The 25,288-nt window shown below is 33.1% G+C and overlaps 1 protein-coding gene across 3 annotated transcripts in view; it reads right to left on the bottom strand.

Annotated features, from left to right (window-relative positions):
* Window positions 1–25,288, bottom strand: part of FSTL5 (follistatin like 5) — a gene marked incomplete at both ends in the record, with an annotated part of 468,907 nt that overhangs the window by 227,946 nt on the left and 215,673 nt on the right. For all 3 annotated transcript variants that reach the window (XM_084246222.1, XM_084246223.1, XM_084246224.1), the window contains 2 exons: window positions 8,459–8,579; window positions 20,225–20,421. In XM_084246222.1, coding sequence (XP_084102348.1) covers window positions 8,459–8,579; window positions 20,225–20,421 — 318 coding nt within the window. The remainder of the gene's footprint in view (window positions 1–8,458; window positions 8,580–20,224; window positions 20,422–25,288) is intronic.

The following is a 25,288-nucleotide window of genomic DNA, read 5'->3' as shown; positions in this document are numbered from 1 at the left end:
GTGAGAGGTATCACCAGAGACAGAGTGGGGAACAGAACAGGCAGACTGACTGAAATACACTGCTGAGGGAAGCAGTGGGTGAGACAGGAGAGTCTGCTGTGCCATGTGGGCTGCTCCCTGGCCAGAGATTGAACTCATGTTGCGGTGGCTGCAGATTGTTTCATAGTGTTGTGCTACCAGGGAGGCCCTCACACCATCTTGAGTTACCTTTTCAGTACCTCAAAATATATTAACTAGAGGATTACAGACTGTTCTCAGCAATGTTCTATCCTATTAAATGCTAAAAATATAGCTTTCTATGCTGGGTAGAGTAGCATGGGAGTTGGGCCATTTGCCAGTACCTATGGAGTAAAGGTTCTCAAAATGGGCCAATTTCTAGTTTCTACTTTGCCATCAACTTGATAACAAAATTTCTAAAAATTTAATCATTGACTTCAATATACCACTGATTGCAGCAATGTATTTTTTCTACTCCAATCTGGTTTCTTAACTGAACCTTAGACTTAACTTCATAAATGATCTTTCCAAATTTAGATCTGAGAATTCCATATTGCTGCCAGTGTCTTGCTGATCATTATGTAGATTCTCTCAGTTTGTCCATATTATATTCATGGAGCTTCAAGATTTATCCCTACCTCCCTCTTAAGCTTCTTCCTTCACTAATTTTCTCTTTGCATTTCCATCTTCAGGAACTCTCAAACTGCTTATAATATCCCACACCTGGATCTTTGCTGCTATGTTCTCCTTTGCAGAAAAGGATCTGAAATGATTTTATCCTCAAGAACACCTATTCCAGAGTGTACTTAATTAACAAGCTATTTCTGTTCAGCTCCATTCCTTAATGTGATCCCCATTTCATTACCCCATGGCATTTTATACAAGTAAATATCTTATGCCATGTCATATTATTTGTAATTGGTTTTTATTGTTAATTTCCCAGAGTTGAGAAACTATTCTCATTTATATTTGTATTGACTATCTTTGATAATGTTACGTAGTAATATAACAAATATTAGTTGTGTATAAAGTTAAGGTTTGTAACTTGAAAACATTAATTTAAATATGCCAATGTGCAATTGGATCGTTGCACAGCTTTATAAAGTTTATGATAAATTCAGGGGCCTCCCTGTTGGATCAAGAGGTTAAGTCTCAGCACTATAAAGCTATTGGCAGCCACTGCAGTATGACTTCAATCCCCAGCCAGGGAGCAATCCACATGGTGAGGCAGACCCCTCCTGTCTCACCCGCTGCTGCCCTCTGCAGTGTATACCACTAGATGTGCCTGTTCTGCTCACCCTCTGTTTCTGGTGAATCTTCTCACCCCCCACACCTCTGCCCTATATCCCAGTGCTTGTATGCATAAATAAATAAATCTTAAAAACTAGTTTATGATAAATTTAAAACTCAAAACAATTAATAAAATATATTGCATTTTTTCTTCTTGTATTTCTTCTATCTTCTTCTCTTTATCTTCCTGTCTTTCTCTTATCCTTTCATCCTACCTTGTCTTTCTAATCTCTGTTAGATGAAATTTCATCTCTAGATGAAAATGCTCATCATGGGCCTCCCTACTGGCACAAGGGATTAAGTCTCAGCACTATGAAGCTATCAGTAGCCACTGCAGCATGAGTTCGATCCCCAGCCAGGGAGCAACCCACATGGCACAGCAGACCTCTCCTGTCTCACCCGCTGTCCCCTCAGTCAATCCACCAATTCTGCTCTGCACCCTGTCTCTGGTGAATCCTCTCCCCGCCCTGCCCTGCACCTCTTGCCTACACCCCAGCTGTTGTATGCATAAATAAATAAAAAAGAAAAGAAAATGCTCATCATTTTGGAATAGACAAGTACAATTTACCATATATAAAGATGCCTAATTTACTTATTTATTTAGTGAAGCAGTGTTATTTTTCATAATCAATACAGTCATGGTCAGAAGAAAGATAGTAATAACTTGATGCCTTCTTAGTCACTATAAGAGTGTTACATCTAAGGTGATTTGTAATCTGTAACTCCTGTAATGCTCTAAACATCAGAGCTGCTTTTTTTTTTTTTTTTAGACCTATCTGGTCACTGTCAACAGACATCTCTTTATTTGACTGATTAGTAACAAGTTTATCATAATTGCCTTCCTCTTTATAGGGACAATTACCATCAGTATGAACACATTTTTCAGTGAGTACCTTGCATACAATATACGCTATTCTTTTCCTCACAAAATTCTGAGTCAGGCAGCTAAACAGCACTTAGCATAGATAACTCATTTCCATTTTCATTCAAACATCTTTTTAGCAACCATCTATTTTTAAACTGTCACCTAAGATTATAATAAATATTTGTTGGAAATTAAAGATAAATATACATGTTATAGAAAATTATCATTACAAACTTAGTAAGGGTTATAGGTTATGTCAAAAATTCACTCACTAAATAACACTTCCAGACTTAAAATATTAATACAAATTAAGTAATTTTATAATAGAACTTCCTTAAGAAATTGAACCTTGTTATTGAACAAAGTAGATTAAGAGACTCAACACTCAAAAGCTGGAGCATTACTAGATGATTGGCCTCAAATATTTTAAATAGCTAATAATTATCAAATTAATTACTTGTGTAGAAATGCAAGGTGGAACTTTATTAATGATGTATTATGCTAATTATTAATTTTTTTGTTAAAAACTAATTTTCTATTGTTTTTGGAATACCTATATATGAATTGCCAAGAAGAAATACTCTGCATTTCCATGAGGCAAGTTCATAATTATTTTGCACAAATTCTGCTAAACATAAATATGTACATATGTACATGCAAGACTTTTCATTGTGATGACCCTAAGGCACTACAGAATACTTCAGGAATTCTAAGCATTAAAGCATTATTAAGCTCTACTTATTGTGCTACATTAATTCCCCCAGGGTTTACACAGGTAACAATGTGTGGAGCTATTTAAATACTTCAAAAGTTAAATAGAAAACATTAATCCTTGTGGTACATGAGACTGTACAGGCTATCTGGAAGTGTTTTGCAGGTAATTGTTGGATTGAAATAACTGAGACTAATAACACTTTTATTTTCAGAATGAACAGTCCCTTGTACTGGAAGACAAAGTTGGTATATTTCTTTTCAATCAGAGGGAAAAATTAGTCATTAATTTAAAAAATAAGATTATTTTTAGAAGCATAAAATATTTTGAAAGAACATACTATGGACAGAAGATTTTGTGATTCAAATGATCCACTGATAATACAACATTGGGGGGGACATTGGTTTAAGGTAACGTTACAAACATTTTATTCAAGCTAGTTTGTAAAATAAACATCTTATTTGTGCTGAGGATATACATACTACAATACTCTGTGTGGATGGCTATTTTGTAGTAGCTATGTCAACTGTATAACTCAGTATTTCCTAAATCATTCCAAACAAAATGTAGAACATTATCAGCAGCAATGGAAGTCATTTTGCCTTCAGCTCTTCCAAAGTCAAGCACCCTATTCATTTCTAAACCCATGATTGAGTTTTATTGTTTTGGATTAGATCTAAGTATTTCTTTCTTTTTTTTTTTTTTAAAGATTTATTTAATTATTTATACAAGAACTGGGGTACAGGCCAGATTCATGGGAGGGTGAAAGGATTCACCAGAGACAGAATGGGGAACAGAACAGGCAGAATGACAAAAGACACCGCTGAGGGGAGCAGTGGGCACGACAAGAGAGGTCTGCTGTGCCATATGGGACCCTCGCTGGCCGGCCAGGATTGAACTGGCACTGTAGAGGCTGCGGACAGCTTCACTACGTGGAGCTCAAGGGCCTGTGCCACCAGGGGAGGCCCAATGTAAATATTTCTTTGATGTAGGGTTATGTATTCTGCTTTTTGCTCATTAAAAAGGAAATATTCTTTTATTTACCTGCTGAACTGCCAGCACTACAGTTTCTACTGCTACATCTCTGATGAGTTTCAGAATTACACACATTTCTGTTTTCATATAATTTCAAGATTACTACAGAAAGTCAAAGTAATTTATGTTTTAACTGAGCAAATAAATTATAATGAAATCATTTTCAAAATTAATATTCTTTCTTTGGATTGTGAATTACACCACTCTTTGCTATGCAGAAAGTCTAAATGAAAGTAATTTGTTCCTAAAATCAATAATCACAACACAGTACTTTGTCATCTTAATTGAGTTTAACTACAAAACTAAGTAAATACAAAAATTTATTTGAAAATCACTTCTAAAATTAAATGCCTCAGCTCAGTATATGGTCATCTTGTCTAAGAGGTAATCATTGCATTTACCCATAGATTTAAAGGAAAAAATAAAGTATTTCATGCAAATCAAACTTAGCCAAACACCACAATGCTGACATGGAAGAAATTAAAACAATGAATCTTATATGTTATTACAAATTTTTGTAGTTGTAATTACATGCCTAACCCATTTTTAATTATGTAACAGATGTTTTCACTGAAAAATATATTTTACTGACAATATTCAAGAAAATAAAATGCTAAGATGAGGCATCTACCTTCTGACCAGAGATTTAGTGATTTTTTTCTGAACTCAAAAATTTGGCCCTGAACCCTCTTAATATTTATTGGATCTCATTAAGAGGATTTCAATTGCAAGTTGAATGATTTAGAATACCCTATGCTCACACTTAGGATTTATTTTAAATATCGTAGTAAAATTGAAAATTATTTTAAAAACCTAGTAACAATTTATTGTAAATACCTTAGTGGACTTTTAAAGATAATACCAAAAATGCTGCAAAAATTTAAGAATACTGAACCTTTCAATGCCTATTGAAAAATATTAAAATATAATAATTCATCTTATCCACAAAGGAAAAATATTTATAGTAAAGCTCATAAATACTGTAATAATAATGTAATTTTTGGTCAGTGATGTGTTTTTTTTTCTTTTTTTAAAAGATTTATTTATTTATGCATACAAGAACTGGGGTACAGGCCAGAGATATGGGGGGGGGTGAGAGGCTTCACCAGAGACACAGTGGAAACAGAACAGGCAGATTGATTGAAGTACACTGCTAAGGGGAGCAGCAGGTGAGTCAGGAGAGGTCTGCTGTGCCATGTGAGTTGCTCCCTGGCCGGCCAGGGATCGAACTCATGCTGCAGAGGTTACAGATTGCTTCATAGTGTGGTGCTTAAACCCTTGTGCCACCAGGGAGGCCCCATTGTTTGTTTTTTCATTAACCATTTATAATTTGCAAACTACCCTTTATTTCCATTATATAGCATGGCAAAAAAGAAAAATACTCTGTAACTCAGCAAATCTGTTTATCCTTGTATCTACTTAGAAAATAATTAATGAATCAAGATAAGTTTATTAACTCTTCCAGTCTTAGTTTATTATTCTTCTGGATATCCAATTATAGATTGTCTGTTTTCTGGGCTGTTTGCTTATTATTTTTTTTATCTTGGGGAATACATTCTTGATGTGAAAATCATGACATTTTACCTTTATTATATCTGTCATCTTTATCACTGTCTGTCTGAGATTTCATATTCCTATCAGAAAGAAAATTTATCTTTTCAAGTTACTTAACTATCACAGCACTATAAACATGTAGCCACTTGATACATGACTTTTTAATAGACTGCCTTTCTCACTATTATATGATTTTTATTCATAATACTGTGTAAGGATTTTATAATAGAGTAATTTTCTAAAATCATATCATTATACAAAGCCTGTTACTAAACTTAATAAAGCCAAAGTGAATTTGTGAAATATTATAGCAGATGGGGAGGAAGAATAACGGTATATGTTTCCTATTCGCATCAAGTATAAATCCCTTCTTGGTAATGTAAAGACAATCCACACAAGTTAGTTTTACTATCTCTGGTGGGGTGGTGGGGCAGTCACTAGATAGCATGGTCTTCTCTTCAAATGAGGGTGTAACCATGATTTAATACCTGATTTATTTGTAGAAAACCAGTTGGTGAGGCCATACAGATTATAAAAATAACATCTATAATTCCAGTATTACTTATAAAACATTGTTGTTTAAATGGTTAGGTCAATATAATTTTATCATTGTTAAGGTATATTTTGTGATTATACAAAAAAGAAAAATTTCATAAAATGACTGTCAAATGCTTTCATTACCTAATAATTATTTATGACTCAAATATTAAAAATGTAGACCCATTGTACAATACATACTTTTGATGTAATGACAGAATCATTGTGGTATTCATTAAAATAATTGCATGAACTATAACTTATTTATATGAAATTGCTAACGTTACCTTCTAACAATTAACAAAATCAAGTATTTTTTCCGTACTAGTTCAATAGTTTCTAGCACAATATAGCTCTTTTATAAATGTTTTACTATTTCTTTATTGAATACTTTTATTGCTTGATTTATGAATTGCAAAATTTTATTTAGCAGAAATATATACTGCTCTACCTTGTATTTCTTAACATCAAATCTTATCATAGACAGTGATCATTATTCCCCTTGATATGTACAAACAGTGGTAGTCTAGGCGATATTCTTATTTACTGATATTGCTAGGGATCATTATTCAGTCTTTTGCAGTACTGTCATAAAAATAACATTATTCACTATTTGTTTTCCTTAGTTTTTAGCTACACCATTCCACAATCAATATTCTAGATAAAAATCATACACAAGCATTTCCATGTCTTTATCTTATTGATACTTGATAAATTGTGTATCATTAAGATTATTTCCTGCTGTCACTACATGTTTCAATTAATTTAATTTTGCCAAATCCATGTATCCTCATAGCAAGGGAATGGGAGACAGTAGTTGATAGATTTTACTGATTATTTCAGATATAAATTAGTATAAAAGCAACAATTATTGATATATTTTCAAAGTACTTCAGACTCACAGTTGTACTAGTTTTTCTAAATACCCTAGTTTCTCATGCTTTTGATTTTTTAATTATGGTATTTTTGTCCATCTTCCATCTCTCATCTCCCAAAGCTGAAATCCACTCATTTGGAAGACTAACTCAGTTGCTATCATCATCATAAAATCACCTGATTCCCAGAACTGGAGATGATACTCTCGATTCACTTAATATTGCTATCACATCTATCCCCTTCTATCTTGCATCATAGTACTATAGATACAAGGATGTAATATACTATTAATAATGTATCATAATTTCCTGCCTGATAAAGTATATATTCTCCCTGCTGACTGAACAAACAAAATGATGTCTGCTACACAGTGATGATGAGTGGAAAATTCATAGGATGCTATAATTATAGTTTGACATACTTTGATATAAGTTCAGTCACTTAGTACTTAACTTTAGCATGCCAAGTTCTTCATACAAACTACAATGCATTTGCTGTTTTCATGTTTCCTGTTGTTATATTTGAAAAGTAGTCTAATCTTGCTGAACATTGTTAAAAGATCAAATGTCTATTGGTCTGTATTGTTTTGCACTGTTGCAATTTAAAGTGAAAATTCAATTTAATCAAATCTGAAGAGTATCCTGGTGTCTTACCTTATAGCTTTGTAACCTACAGATATTTCACATACTTTTTTTGGCTTGTAAAAAATGTTACATAAAAAAGAGTTCAATGTTTCAATATAAAATTATCAGCTTATAAGAAAATCACTATTCTTATTAATATAGGTAGAAGTAATTTCCCCCAATATCAGATATCCAGCAGATGGTAGATGCATAATTCACAAATGACCTTTTAATTTCAGTCCCCATCACTCTGCTGCTTTTTAGAAAGCAATAAGTAAATATATTGGTTTCAGATGATGAATTAAATTATATGATTCTCCTATTCTTGTGTAATTTTCAAATATGAAGAGTAAATTTAATTTTTCCCATCTTCTTGCACACAGTTCCCAAATCTTTTCTGGTTTTTGTCTCTTAGTTCTATGTTTTTGAATAACATGCAAGTAATTTAGCCAATAAACTTTATAAAGCATAAATGATTAATCTTAAGTTTTTAAATAATTTAAGTATGTATAAAATATTCCCAAGTTTAAGGTAAGTATAACTTTCCATGTTTGTTGTAATTTTTATCATTAAGATATATGTAACTATATCAATCCACTTCAATTTCATAATAAAATAAACAAATATTCACCCTGCAAATGATTTGTTTGTTTTTGATATCTAGTGTTGTTGGTCAAATGTTCTTTCTATTCTGAAATCACCTTGCAAGTCACATTATGGAACTAATGTCTTAAACTAGATTTAGTGAGAACCGATAGACAGGATTATCAAATATTTCCAGCTCTTCATTTTAGAACAGCTAAATCTCTTGCCTTTATATATGTTTCAATATAGCCAAACATTGCAATTTTCTCAATCATGTCACTTATCTTAAGAAACAGTTTGTACTCTGATAGCAAGCAAACATACCACTGTGTAAGAAACTGAAAAATGATCTAAAAGAAATTAGAGAAGAAATGTAATACTCACGGAATGCTCTATAAAATTCCTCAAGAGCCAGGTGCTTATCAGAGTTAAAATCATCATATTTCAGTAGATCATACAGAGTACAATCAGAAAGATCCTTTCCGAGTTCTTCCTGTTTTATCACCTAACAAGAAAATTGCAACCATACCATTACATGTATGTATTAATATTTCTCTAGCATAATTAAACACAACAATCATTTAAATAGATAATCTTAATTGGCAGTGGGCTAACAACAACTTACAAAAAATGCAATTTTTTGTTACTGGACAATTATTTTGAACTATTTCAAAAATAAAGTTATAATTTTAAGATATTTATTTAGAATTATGCCTAGGTAAAAGTTTAGTGTAGTATAAAAATCTCCCAGTAGGATGCAGAAAATATGAGCATTACAAGGACAATTTGAATTTTATTAATTTTCTTAGCTCCATTTACACTGACTCAAGGAAATACATCTACATGAATTTTCCAACAAAAATACTGAAGTAGTTGGTTCCAACTTTCATCATCATATTATTTGTGAAAAATGAAGTTAGATTTTTTTCCATCTCTGTCTAAACTCCTCCCCAGCTGGAAGTGAATTCATTTGGGATTGTGTATTAACTCCCTCAGTCACAAAAGAGCTATTAAGCAAATGACTGTTTCCAGGAGCCAGATAGAATTAATGCACCGACTGATGATGAAAATCTATCCAAGCATGGGTGAAAAATATCACCAACTTCTTTCCTACTCTGTGCTTTGTCTGATGGACTGAGGCTGTAGCTTTTTCATACTCTACTGCTTTTGACTATTGTCTGTTATATAAAAGAGCTCCCCAAAATTTTTCAAACATTCCTATTTATTCTGGGTAGCTGCATAACTGTGACAATGGTCTTTCATGTTGCCTCATATACAGAGGCAGTGGTTTACATTACTTGAGTTGAACATGACAGTGAACTTTAATTTCTTTCAGAAAACTGTAAAAATAACTAGAAAACAATAGCTCTGAAGTCACTAGTTCTGGGTTCAGGTGCCAATACAACTAAATAGCTCTATAATTTCTGGCAAATCCCTAATCCTTTCCTCGATTAAACACTGAAGACAGCAACCTCTTTCTTTTGGTTGTTGTGAAACACACATATAACATTCATACATGTAGGTGCTAGAATGAACATATTGTATACACTCAAAGTAATTATCCAAATCTAAAAATAATAATTCTTCATATGAGGTGCTTTTTATTCAAATAACTCACGCAGATTTCCACACGAGCTTATTCAGGTTATGGGATGCATTTAAAACTTTGCTCCACTGTTAGCAGGAACAATTAGTCATATTAACTAACTCTGGGCTAGTTTTTGCAGAGGAAATAGAGAATGATGCTTGTCTACAAATCATACAGCTCAAGTATATACCAAGCGATGGACCTTAAACTAAACTCCAAGTCAGCTGGAACCAAGAGACCTTTTGACACAGAACCATGAAGACAGGAAGAAGAACCAAACAAAGCACACAAGTAATGAGTCTGTCTACCAAGATAATTTGGTCATTTAAAAGAAAACTCTTCATATATTGGACCAATTTATAACTAACCAGTAAATTTCAGCCAAGTCCATACATGTTTGCCTTTAATCCAGTCCTTAACAAAATTTTACTGTTTTCATTTTCAGTTACACTCCCCCCAACAATATGAACCCATTTCCTTTACAGTTGGGGAGACAGACTTGACTTTCGCCCCTTGTTTCCTTGTCAGAAGACTGTATGAACTCTTTTCTTAAATCTTGGTGTCAAGGTATGGGTTTCTATATACATGGAAAAGGAGTTCTTTGGCTTGGTATCACATTCACAATGAATTGTTTCTTTTGGTAGAGTAGATTTCACACTGTCTTTGTTATATCAGTGGCAGATTGGTAATGCTCATTTTTAACAATTCTCAGATGCTTTAGAGCAATTTTTAACACTTCTATGTAAAAAGTTCTGTTTATGATTGAATGTGGATAATCTGTAGAGATCACTCTAAAAACTAAGCTTCACATGCAGGTCACTAGAATTTCCAAATACCCTTCTCTAGCTACCTCTGTGATTATATGCACTGATGGCAGACACACTGCCCAATGTAACTCTACAATACAATAGTTTTCTATTGCATATTTTATTCAAATAGGTTAAGCTAATATGTTCAGGCTTGGGGGAAGACTGCAAAAAAGTGTATCTGCATTATTGATCCATATAAATAGATACTGTTGGTACTGAAGCTTTAGGACTATTCAGCTGAAGAGATTAACAAAGATACCTAATGGCTGACACCATCTATCCTATGTCTAATGGAAAACAAATACTGTTTTTCTATTTAGAAAGCAACAGAGCTCTCAGTCACTCTCCATCTGTTCTTAAATCGTGGAAAGATTTTTTTTTTTTTCGTCCTAAAGTGCTACAATGGTAGTAGTGTGGTGATGGTTAGAAAGCAGGTACATAGGGATGGTCAGATATTTTAATGAAAATGTTAGCGATCTGTATTCTCATAGCTGTTTGTAAAGGAATTAAAATGGACTAGAAATTTAGGGAAAATGCTTTCATCATTTTCCACCTCATATTTATTTCTATATGTATGAAAATCTCTCTGGGATTTTCCTGGGAAATCTGTCTTTTATTACAGTGGGTGTTACAGGTAAATTAATTTTCTTCCTCTTCACTATTTAAAACATTTCCAGGGCCTCCCCGGTGGCACAACAGTTGAGCGCTGGGTTGCGAAGCTGCCCACAGCCTCTGCAGCACTGGTTTGATCCCCAGCCACTGGGCGAGAGTCCCACATAGCGTGCAGACCTCTCCTGCCGCGCCTGCTGCTCCCCTCAGCAGTATACTTCATTAATTTGCCTGTTCTGTTCCCTGCTCTGGCTCTGGTGAATTCTCTACCCTCCCACGCTTCTGACTGTACCCAGTGTTTGTATAAATAAATAAATAAATAAATAAACAAACAAACAAACAAACAAATAAATGAATCTTTAAAAAATAAATAAATAAAATATTTCCAAGTAACTCCTTTAAGTTTCATGAACAGAGGTAGGCATGTTCTATCTGGGATGTTCCTAATGAGGGAGGTATGAAAAAATTGCTTAGATATTGAAAGTTTTAATAGCTGTAAAGTGATGAGTATTTAATGATTGCTAAGTACTAAACAAACAAAAGTCATTAAAATAAATTTAGACATCTAATTGACTTTATTAAGCTATTCATGAATTAAACAGAATCCCATCTAGGAAGGATAAATGAATTGCAAGGAGTTGTACAAAATGGCAAGTCCTAAAGAGGGTAGTACAAGAAAACAAAGACTATTTCAGGCAAAGCCACCTTCCCTAAGTCTTATCTTATCATGCAAATTACCTCACTAGTGCACCCTAGGAAATTCCATGTTAATTAGTTTAAAACCCTGCTTTTGGAAAAGGCTAAAGCAGCCATTAAGTTATATATTAAATCTTTTTGGAGTTTGGCACTAATAAGCAAATTTTGAGCCTGTTGTGTTTTTTTAATAGAAGAAAGTATGATAGAAAATATAAGTACATTTTCTTCCTTAGTGCACAGTAACACATTAAGCATTCTTTGGCACAGAGGCATCCAAACTTGTAGTGCTTTGCTAGTTTCCTGCACATCTTTTACTGTCTGGCAAGGTTCCAGTATCTTCCCACTCTACACTCCTCAAAATGCACTTGCCACTTTTGAACTAGTGGTTCATGACAATTCAGACTCTTGAACATATTGTTTAAGTATCCTGCGATGAAGCTTTAGTCAAGGAAATAATTCATAATTTCATTTGATATTTATTGTAAATACCAAAGATGTTTCCCAAACTCATCTGTGTTCTAGAGAATGCTTTAAGGCTACAAAAAAAAAAAAAAATCACTTTTCAATTTTTTGTTTTTTAATCAAAGATCAAGTTGCATGAATAATCTTGGACTCCACAGAGGTTAGTGTCACTGACAATACAGACGTATTTGCAAAATGTATATCATCAAGGGAGTTCAGACACAAAGCATCCCAGAGTGGGTATATATTTAACTTCAAGATAATAGAACTGTCAAAGTTGCAAGAAGGATTGTAAAAACTCAGGGATGATTCAGTGTTTAGATCTATAAACTTGTTTGTTCAAATGTAAAATAAAAAAGAAGTAGCCCTCCCCCAAAGTAAACCATTCTTATTCTCTTTCATTCATTTATTCAACAAATGGCTTTTGTCTGTCTATTATGTGTCACTGTCATATGTTCTGGAAACATTAAGCATTCTTTGGCTCAGGGTATCCATACTGAGACAGACAAAACTCCTTTCTGCGCAGAATTAATATTTTAATGAAGGGGAGCAAAACAACATATAAATAAAACACACAGTGTATCAGATGATAAGTTATCTTAAGATAATGAAACTGGATAGTAGCTGAGGTGGCTGCAGAAGACTGTCTAAATGCAGTAGAGACAGATGTGTGATATTAGATTTCTGGGCATATGACATGACTTGGAAATCCAAGTTCATCATATTGCTTCTCACAAAAGGAATGACATATACAGGGTTGTGTTTGAGGATCTCAGGGCAGACAATGGTAATATGACTATCGGTGTGAGGGTCTAGCAGACCAAAGGGGTTAAATTTCCCACTTTTGAGTACTTTTTTTTTATTTTTCATTCTTCTTGGTCAAGAAAGGAGAGGGCAGAAACTATGAACAGTTGAAGAAAGTATACCACATGTATGTTTAAGTTATCTGAGCTCTTTCTCATCCTTTACAAATTCATGTTTTTCAAACTAATCATAACCATGTCAGATTCACAATGGTCTTAGAATTAGAGCTCACTGTTACTCTCTTTTAAAGTCCAACAGAGTCATTTGTGAAGTCAAGGAGAGTCCAATAGATTCACATCTCTACTTCGCTAATGTGAATATTGCATAAAAGTATAAGGGCCAAGAAATAAATATACCCCTTGGGTAGTGTCACAGAGAATCTCCATAAAATGTTCCCTGAGCCACCTAATGAAGGATGGAGTTGAGTACCAAGGAGAAGCTAGAAAAGACTTAGAGAATTGTCTGGAGGAGGCATGTGGAATAGAGACATGTGAAAAAGGGCCATTTGCTTCTCTGCTGTGGACTTGCACCAGAGACTTGGAGTACATAGAAGAAGACACATGTAGTTGAGACATGTAGAGACACTTGGAAGAGAGACATGGGTAAGAAATATATGGCAAGACTGACAATGGGCGCCATTACCTTGATTTGTACTTCGATTTTGCTCCTTTAGGCCCAGACTTCCCCAATCCCTCTGCCCCTTTTCTATGGTTTTTGGCCAGGAGGTGTGGTAAGTTTTTAGGACTTAGCAGCCTTTTTCTGTGTCAACCCTGCTGGGCTGGGCATTTACCCACGAGGGGATGGGTAGCATTGGGTGTTTCATTGGGAAACTATTATCCTTTCTTCTCTCTATGAATACTAATCTTATTAAATTTCTTTTTCACTAAGAGAATGCTTTGTCTTTATGTGGCTGGTAGAATACCTTTAGAGAATACAAGTTCCCGGGGGCCTCCAGGACCCTCAATCTGAACACTAAGAATAAACATTGTCAGACATTAACTTTTTCTCAGCATATCTTGGCTCTTCTACCACTTTAGTCTATTTTTCTTTCTTCTTTTCTTCTACTCCTTTTCTCCCTCCTTCCTACTTTCACTTCTTTGCAACCAACATGTACCAGGAACAGGTCCTGGGGATAAATCAGCAAATAAGAATGACACTATCTCTACCATCATAGAATTAATATTCTAGAGAAGATGAAATCAAACAATTAAATAAACAAGCTAATTATACATGGCTAACAGAGTTCTAAAAAAATAAACAAGTTAAAAAGACCAAGAAAATAATTATTATTGCAAATTATAATTGGTTAATCATACTTAATTATTGTTAATCTACAATAGGTGTATTAAAATAAGAGAACTGAATAAAAATAACTAAATCTTCTAAGTTCTAGTCTAGATTTTCTAGCAAGGCTTACATGTTAGAAAGCATTTAAAAAATCAATAGTGCCAACATTAATTCTTCTGAAAGATGAGCTGAAAAAATAATATTATTAAACCACAGGTGGGTGGAAAATTATTTTATTTTTAAGGCATTCTATATACCTCAGAGGGATCCTCTGAACATGAATTCCATTTTTTAAATGTATCTTGACATTCAAAGGGAAAGATGCTACAAGTAATATGTTTAATTTTTTTAAACAACTGAAATTTCATTGTGGCTATCTTGTGAAAGTTATAAACAGCACTAAACAACAACAAAGAATATCTGAAACCAGTTGCTAATGTTTCCAGATACAATTGAAAGCACTGTTTTTTAATTGTAGCCTTGAGCTGTATCTGAACCAACAACCAAAGGCCTCATCCTTCTGTCAGTGCTAATTGTCCCTGTTATTATTCAGAATTTTTTAGCACTTGAAAGGAAAGTCCCAGTACTACCAGGATCTACCCACTGGCTTTGCCAGTGCCATTCTAAGTCAAACATGTTGTTTCTGCTGCCTCATTTTGTATACCTGATAAGTTTATAGACTTTTAAAATGTTAAATAGGATTAATTACCATGACATTCCCTGGATGTTCTCACTTATCTTACTTTTCTATCCAGACAAGTTCTTATTTATTTGTATTTAGTTTGTTTCACTAAAATAGCTTTTTACCTATGAGACAAAACAATTCTTCCCAAGCTTATAGTAAATAACTATAGTGAGTAGACTCCAGAACCTTTTAAAATCTTTAAAATTTTAGCAGGTTTTATTAATTCAAAACAAAGATTTACCATCCACTACCTAGGTAACAGCTCTAATACTTTCAAAAGAAAATTGATACGTACAAAGTTTCCAAAGTGTCATTACCATGCCCATCCTGTTAGCTTAAAAACATTGTCTTATTTATTTTCGCTTTTTATTTAATTTCATAAATGTATTCACATATGGTAGTCATTGAGAAAATGGCTTTTAAAGTCAAATATATATAACATAATAATCTGAATTGTGTGAACAAGTAGTTCTTTTTATTATTTTAATAAAGAGTTGGCATGTGTGCACATTAGGAAAATATTTCATTCTAATATGCATTCCTAATGCACAGCAGCATATGAAGATGACAAGATCTTAGTGAAGAAAAAGCTAAATCAATATATTCAATACAGCTGATTATTTAAACTCAGAATCACTAGGGAACGACTCTACTTATTTAAATGTTATGGTTGATTATTTTTATCAAATGTAGAGTGTTCTAAGGAGCAGATTATCCAGATGTTAGCATCAATTCTCTCCAAGAACACAAGTTCACTGCTAACAAACTCAGAGCTGCCACAATGCCAAGAGAAGTCAGCTTTGTGTTCCCTCAGGATCAAATAAATATGACTACCATACACAAGCAATTGTTCATTCTCCTCTAAGGAGCAATTTGGACAAACTCCTTGGTGCATCATACCCTGATGAACTTCTATGACCCTGTGAAGCCCAAATCTCCCTATTGTCCAATCTGACTCAATTTATATTCCTGTCCAACTCAAACCAATCACATCTTGTTCTTCATCACATTGACTTGAGAAAATTCTGGCCACTATTAAGAAAACAACTGGAGGTTAAATTATCTCTCAGATCCATTCCATCTCAGAACAAGAAGAAGATAAAAACTCAATCATCCCTATTGATACTTCTGGATTAGTTCTTTTTCCCAAGTCAATCTTCACTAGAAAAATAAACAGAAGCAGATAATACATAGATAGGTGATAGAAAGACAGACAGACAGACAGATAGAACCTACTCTGAATCTCAGAATATTCAGCTACATGATTCTGGCCCCATAATTCTTGAAAAGATAAAACTCCTGATGCACAGCATTTTGGTCAGCTTTTCAATATTCCCAGTGACTTCCACATCCAGGTGAACAAACCACCTAGAAGAGTGGCTGAAAGTGATGGAAACACTGATCAATTATTTATCCATTACCTAAAGCACATGTGACCTTCTTTATTTCCATCATCATCCAGGGCATCCACAGCAAAGTTAGATTTGAACATATATGGATGGCTAACAATTACATTGTGTTTTCTATGTACTAGTCATCTTTCTAAGAAGCTTACCTATTATAAATAATAACTATGACATTACATGTGTGTACTAGGCACAACTGTCATTCCCAATACATAAAAGGGAAATTGTCACACAGAAAGTTTAAGTAATTTGCCAAGTGGTACATGGGTAATAAGAACTAGAGAGGTGAGTCAGATCCAGGTTCTGTAATTAAAGTTCTTAACTATTATGATATGCTAATAAAGATGACTTTTGAAAAATGTCATAGGACTTATCAGTTAAGGTTCACTCACTCTTTAGCCTCATAAAACATTCTCTTGATTTTGAAATACACATCCCATCAAATATTTGCTAATTTCTCTTCATAGTTATTAAACTACGGTTAATTAATTTAACACTTCTATACCAATGGGAAATGACAAATATCCTTGCAGTCTAACATCATTTTATTGACTTAAAAAAATACTATTTTTACTGTGTTATTATATATTGAAGTAGGGTTGTTTTACAAAACTCAATATGACTTAGAGGTACACACCTTTTCATATGTGTGTACCACATCACAACAACCACCAAAAGCACCAAGAATCCTCTACCATAGTCTACTTTTGAAAGTTCAAAATTTCACTTTGCTACAAATTTGCCTTTCATTGTTGGCTATTTCCAACATACAAAAATCAGCCACAAAGGGAAAGATAAATGTGCAGTTATAGATGTTCATGTAAACCTAGAGTGATAAAGTGATGGATCAAATGAGATCTATTGCTGTAACTAGTCAGTTCATTTTAGCAAGTATTTCTTGCATGATAAGGTGTTAATGGTGGTATTAAAGTTCCTACCCCCCTTTATGTACTGCTTATTATAATATTATTATTGTTATTATTATTATTATTTTCATTCAATTAGACAGGCTTCCACCTTCTAATTTACTTAAAATTCTGCAAGAAAAACTACAGAATATATATTCCCAATGTGGAGTATGAATAGAATGTCTGCAGACAACTTTAATGCTGCATTTATAAAACCTCAAAGTCAAATTATATTATTTAATTTTTACTTGTCACTGTCATTATTTTAGACTTAGATATTATATTTCTGCTAATAATAGCTCATAAATTATTTACAGACACCATTAAGATTCTTCTCTTTTTTACTCTAAGTTAAATTATTTTCAATTTAAAATTAACTTATTATATTTTTCAAGTTTATGAATAAAATGGTATGCATTATTGGTTATAATACTTGACACAGAAGTACTTAAAAAGTACCTATAATCTATGAAGCATAAAACTCAAAGATCATTATTTGTACTATAATTACAGTTATTACATGTATTTCAGGGTGACTCTCATAATCTGATTTTTTTCATAGTTGACTGCTGATGGATGAGATACTAACATTGCCACTAGATACCACTGAAGTAGTAACTTATATGGTATTGGATGTGTGTTAAAGAAAGTCACTAAACATTACCTTCCCAGATCCTTATTTGCATGTACCTTATGGCTAGCCAAGATACAAACGGATTCTGAAGACAATTTTTTCTTCTGTCACATGGTATTTTGCAGATGCATTGGAAAGAGGACTTCTCAGAGAGAAAATGAATCCAAATCAAACATAATTGAGTAAACAAAACTAAACTTTAGAGGATATGAACTTTATTATGAGTTGAATTGTGCCCTCCCAAATGATATTTTAAAGTCCTAACTGCCAATACCTCAGAATATGAACTTTTTACTTATTGAAGATGTAGTTAAATAACAAGATTAGGTCATGCTGGAATAGGATAGACTTTTAGTACAATATGGCTGCTGTCCCTTTAAGAAGGTAAGGTGAAGATAGACACACAGGAAGAACACTATCTGACCGTGGAGCTAGAGATCAAGATGGAGTGATGCCTCCAGTTGGGTCCATGAAGATGGAGAATGACAAAGAATGCCTGGAGGTACTTTAAGCTGCAAGAAGAAAGGAAAGATTCTTCCCTGGAGGTTTCAGGGAGGCATGGACCTTACAACACCTTCATTTCACAGTTGAGTATCCAGAAATGAGAGAGGTTGTTTACAAGTCATCCAGCTTGTATTTTTTCATTGGCAACCTTAAGCAACTAATCAAACTTGAACTTAGCAGAAACTTGAAATATGTATAAGTTAAGGCTACACTGTTATTTTCTAATGATTATAATTGCTCTTTTTGGATTTGAATGTGGCTTTGATTATAATAACTAAATTTGGGCAGATCATGGTTTTGTAGCTAACCAATGACTACAGGCAGAGGCATGCCGGTATGCTAAAGAAGTGAAAAAAATATTATTGAAAATAATAAATGATAGTAAAAAATTAAAAACATAACCCAATGTTAGCTACTCATAAATAAAATGACAACACAAAATTCATTTTTGATGAACTACTTGTTCTTTCTTAAAGTAAAATGTCAAATTACACTGTTTCATTCTTGAAAAATAAATCATTAATGATACAGCAAATTGATATAATTAAAAGATATTCTAATTTACTCTAAACCCTCCAGAGTTCAATTCCTTAAATCTCAGTGTCTGGAACTTAGTAAGTACTCAATAAATGTAGGGTGACTATAGAAGATAATGAAAATGATACACACTTTTAATTAAATGAAATGACAAGAACTAGAGCTAATTTGCCCACAGGTTCATTTTGGTATGAAGTCTTTAAAATAAGTTACACTATTTCAAACCTCAGAAATACTTGCATAATCAAATTAACATTCTACAATGTCAGATTTTTTTAATAAGCCATGAAATTAACCAGAAAATATGAGTGGTATGATGTTATGGAAATAGCCTATTTCATTTTTTTAGAAAACTATATTAAATGTTCTACACAGCAGCAAAATCCACCTCAAGATACACAATAAAGATTATCAAGAAGTCAGCAAAATTCTTAGTGCTATTACCATTTCCTTAGTCACCCTAGATTGACTTTTTTCCATTATTCCTTAAAACTTATGTAACTTTTTTGAAAACTTCTATTGCCTTATTTCACCTTTGCAGTACCACTCATAACTAATTTAGATTCTTAAATGTGGGTATGTTTCTTTAAACCAGTCTGTCTTAGTAATACTCAAAAAACATTTTTTTCTTTAAAGTGACCTCATAAATATCTTTTGTTTATTATAAAATTCTCTTTAATAACAACAAAGTTTACTACTACCATTTGGATGAAACTTTTTTAAAGACATGCAATTTAATAATATGGCTATTGAAAAGTACAGAAATATGTCAGTAATTCAAGACCAAATTAAATCATTTTTAATATTATGTGATATTGCCAACTGTTAGTCAATGATGCCCTTGAATACTGGATAAATATACTTTTATTGACTGATAGTTAATTAAGCATTAATAGGGTCCAGAATATGTCTGGAGAGATCATATAAATTATGATACAAAATTGGTAATTTCTTTGCTATTCAAATTATATAAAAGGCTTTCAAAAGTATGTGTATTTTTGACATGTAAATGATACTTGAAATAATTTTATCAAAGTTAATTGAAATTAAAACTACTGATAGAACAGTCAAATTTTACTTTTAGAAAAGTTGTATGCCCACAATCTTAAAGACATGAATTAAATATATATGTATATTAATATAGAAAAATTCATACAAATAAATATTTTGTATATGCTATATTTAAATAAGTCTGTAAATTTAAGCATTATTCATACCTACCTGAGTTAGTTCATTAATATCTATAAGTCCATTATTGTCAGCATCAAAATATTTAAACATTTGATCCACCAACAACTTCTTCCGAGATAAGTCATCACCGTTAGGATTTTCATTTTCTTGTGTAATATATTTTTGATTTTGTAAATCTAAAAGCATACTTTTCATCTTGCTGTATTCAATGGCCTTGCAGTTATCTCCTGTAACAAAAGAACTAAGTTATTTCCAAAGCATTATTATCGAAAAGGAATCATTTAGTTTATTTTATTGATGCATAGATATTGTTACCTTACAGATAATATACATCGTACAGAGTTTTAATATTTCTGTTCTGTGTATTTTACAATTTGTTCATGGAAAATTAATTGGGCCAGTTTCATGGTGGGATAGACAATTTTTGTTTGTATTATAGCTAATAAAATATATCTACTATTTTTTCTATGCAAACACCATTGATTCTATGAGGGACATAGGAAAATAAGAGAGTTCCAACTGGCTGACATATTTGCACACATTATGTCAGATTTAATCCTTACCACACATTATACATTGATAGTTTCACAGATTTTGAAAATGAGATCCAGAGAGAGGAAATGACTTTTTCCAAAGCAAATGGCTAGACTGTGCTGGACTTTGCAATTAAACACATGTATATTTGGCTCCAAAATCATTTAGAATCCATGGAGTATATGGGATCTTTGATTGTGGGGATGGTGTGGTGATACACATTTGAGGTGTAAAGTACTATTACATACTAATAGCAAATGTAATATAAAATATATTACAAAAATGCATTGTGTAACAATCTGTAAATGAAAAGTAGGCACATTATATATGGTAAAATTTTTTTCAAGACTTTTTGTTTCGAAATAAAACGTACTTTATAATGTGGTTAATTTTGAAAATTAGCTTGGACAAAAATCTATGATATTAAAGGAAGATTTCTAAAGATTTGAAAATATATCTCTGAGAATAAGGTTGAAAGGAAATATATGAAGACAATTCTCTTTTTAAGACAAGATGGACAACAATCTCTTTTGGAGAGAGAAGAGACCAGCTTATTTTTCAGACAGTGAACAGACTCCTGTTGTTCCGCAATTTTAGTGTTTAGTAATCCTGCCAAGACTTCTTTTTTACAATAAAATGTAAACTTTGTGCTGAGATTAAGTCAATTTGGCATTATTCTGCTCTCAGTAAAGAATAAGAAGAATATGCTATCATAATAGCAAAGAAATCACTGACAAAAGAAAGAAGTAATCAAATCCAGAGGGATAGGTAGCAATTTTGGTGTCTGTGAAAGCAGCACAAAAGGAGCCTTCAAATATGTGTTTGTGGGTGTGTGGGTCTATGAGTAAGAGAGAGAAATGTGTGATGCAAGAATGGGGAAACTGTTCCAATAGCCCTGCCTGAGATTTCTGTATTTGACCTTGGATCTGTGTCCCTTTAAAATTCATTCACTGCTGGGGAATAGGTGGAGTTTAGGAGAGCTGACCCAGGACCTTAGCAATAAGGATATCAGAATGTCATTAACATAGCAATTAGGATTTAAATGCTGAAAAGCTTTGAACCAATATTGGGCATCTGAGGGAAGAAGATGTAGTCTGGGTTGTTATAGTCTGAGATCTAATGAAATATTGTGATTTGCGTAGTTTATTAATGTTTTCATTCATCAAATTTTAAATTCTTGTCAAGGTATTGGGGTGGTTGCTGGCAATTTAAAGGAAAAAAATGTAATAAAAGTTTTGCATTTAAGGTATTCATATTGTATTGGAATGCACAATAACAGTTATAAAAATATGTAAAACTTTATAGAATTTATGCATTTAGTAAAAAGCCCCATGTCTTTCTCATAGTAATAAATAGGTAGTTCTGTTGTTAATACTATATTACATGTAATGCAGGCTTAATATGTCAGCGACTTGACTTACATGGAGTCATTTAACCATTCAGTCAATTCAAAAAGAAGTACAATACAATTATCACCATTTTACAGATGATGAACTGAGGCACATAAAGATTGAAAAGCTTGTTCAAAGCCACAGAACTAGAAAGAATAGAATGACTTTTAAACACAGACAGGGCCTCCCTGGTGGTGCAAGGTGTTAAGATGCAACCTATGAAGCTATCCACAACCTCTGCAGAGCGAGTTTGATCCCTGGCTGGCCAGGGAGCAACCCACATGGCACAGAAGACCTCTCCTGTCTCACCTGCTGCTCCCTTCAGCAGTGTACTTTGGTCAATCTGCCTGTCCTGTTACCCACTCTTTCTCTGGTGAATCTTCTTACCCTCACACCTCTGGCCTGTACCCCAGCTCTTGTATGCATAAATAAATAAATCTTTAAACACAGACAATATCTCTTTTACCCTCTATTCTCTACTTCTCTCATCTTCAGAACTGAGTTTTGAAATATATGAATATGTAGATTTAGTAAATTTTCCCAAGTAAAAGAAATATAAGCTCCAGGTGACATTACTGTGACAACAGCATATTGTGACCTTGAACTTAAATGTTTAGAAAACAGAAAATGTGGAAAGTAAACTTCATGATGAATACACATAGGAAACAATGGGAAAAAAATACTGGAATTTTTTTACATTAGATGTACATAGATTGCCATTGGCAAAAACCGAATCAAGAGACAGTGAGCAAATAGACAGGAAATGATAAAACAGTTGTTAAATAAGTTTGAGGCACTTGTGGGATATCTTGATTGATGCCTCAATGAGGGCACATGAAACATAGTTCTATAATATTAGATGTTCTATAGCTCAGAAGAAAGGAAGGGTATGATTAGTTGGACTTGTGAGTCATTGATAAATGTAAGACAGTTAAATCTATGACTGATGAATGAAGATATTTGTCAAGTGAACTGAAGAAGACCCTGGTCAAACAAGAGCTTGAACATTTTTAAGGTCTGTTTGATACAAGTTACTTAAAAGAAACTGCTAAATCTTATCCTGAAACCATAAAATATATAGAAGGAAAGATAGGCGAAACACTACATGACATGCACCTCAAAGACATCTTTACAGACACATCACCCAAAGCAGTGATAGTGAAGGCAAAGATTAACAGCTGGGGCTACATCAAATTAAAGAGCTTCTGCACAGCAAAAGAGACAATAACCAAAACAAAGAGAAACCCCACCAACTGGGAGAAAGTTTTTGCACACAACACTAATGATAAAGGACTGATCACAAAAATCTACAAAGAGCTGACGAGACTCAACAAAAACAAAGAAAATAATCCAGTCAAAAAATGGGCAGAAGAGCTAAAAAGAAACTTCTCCAAAGAGGAAATATGAATGGCCAACAGGCATATGAAAAAATGTTCAACATCACTTGCAATTAGGGAAATGCAAATCAAAACTACAATGAGATACCATCTCACACCAGTGAGAATGGCACATTTTAAAAAAAAAACTAGAAACAACAAATGTTGGCAAGGATATGGAGAAAAACGAACTCTCCTGCATTGCTGGTGGGAGTGCAAACTGGTCTTACCAGTATGGAAAGCACAAAGCTGTGTGGAGATTCCTCAACCTACTAAAGATAGAGTTTCCATATGATCCAGCAATTCCACTCCTAGGTATTTACCCAAAGGACACAGAAACATTAATTACAAAGAGCACCTGAACCCCTATGTTTATAGCAGCACTGTTTACTATAGCTAAGCTTTGGAAACAACCCAAATGCCCAAAAATAGATGACTGGATCAAGAAGATGTGGTACATATACACAATGGAATATTACTCAGCATTCAAAAAAGATAAACACATGCAATTTGCAGCAACATGGATGGAGCTGGAAGGGATCATGCTCAGCGAAATAAGCCAGAAAGAAAAAGAAAAATACCGGATGGTATCACTCATAGCAGGAATCTAGAAAACCTAAATAAGGGACCAGAAAAAAGAATAACTATAAGAAAGAAAAAATTAAAATCAACAAACAATTATGAACCAGAGACACACTATGGGGGGGTGGGGAAAGGAGGGTGAGGGGTTAAAATAAGGGGGTTGCAATTGTATGGGGAATATAAAAACAAAATTAAAAAAAAAGAAACTGCTAAAGCATTGATTAATTGGAAGAACTGAAGACGGTCTAATCACACAATTGCATGTGCTTTAGTTTATTTTTTGAAAAGGGATAAAACACTGAATAATGGCTTAACTTAAGTGGAATTATGAGCTAAAGGAGATGTTGCTTTTCTCTGAAAAACAAAAATTTTCTTTGAAATGCAACAGACCTTCTTATTTTCACCATATGTAAGGACGTGTGTCAGTGTGGGTTGTGTATACACAAAATAAAATCTGTAGTTATATTAACATGAATAATAGTAGTACATGTAGAGATATATTTCTTTGCTTTTCCTTTTAAGTTCAGAAAAAGTGTTTGCATTTTCATTATTAAAAATAAGTTCAAGATGACTTTCTACAATGAAAAGTTGCTTCCCTATTAATTTGACTTTACTCAATTAAAATTGCTCAACCAAAAGCATGTGAGTTTTGAATATGTTTACATAAGAAAAAATTTCATTAAAATGTGTGAAATTTCTAAAGTCAATAGGAAGTTGTAAAAAATCCTAATTTTCACTTTAGGAATAAATAGCAGAAGATAATTGCTTAAGTAGTTGTCCTTTTCATGTATATTTTCAAATGAAAATGATTATAAATCCCTTCTTTAAAGCCATTTGTTTTCACAAGTGAATTGCAGAATTACTTAGCAAACATTTTAAAATAATGCCTGACATCTGGTTTCTGAGGAATGAGGAAAGTCAAGCTGTGGTTCTTTACATACACTTAGTTACAAACACTGGAAACAAAAAACACTGTTCTTTGGAGGTAACATACATCGATATGCATATGCCTATAGTTTTATGTATTTGCGTATGTATTAATGCACAATATATTATGCTTTGGTACTGTTTTGTTTTCAATTAAACACATTTCTTCTTGGCTCCACAATTAAAAGTTAACAGTAGCTTATATAATTGATGTTTAAAGATAATCTCTTTTGCAAATTAAATATTGTTCATACCACATACTGTTGTCTAATATAACTCTGTAA

The sequence above is a fragment of the Talpa europaea genome (genome assembly GCF_964194135.1).
Source record: "Talpa europaea genome assembly, chromosome: 10".
NCBI lineage: Eukaryota > Metazoa > Chordata > Mammalia > Eulipotyphla > Talpidae > Talpa > Talpa europaea.
The sequence above is the reverse complement of the archived record's forward strand: the minus strand, read 5'-3'. Positions and strand labels throughout refer to the sequence as shown.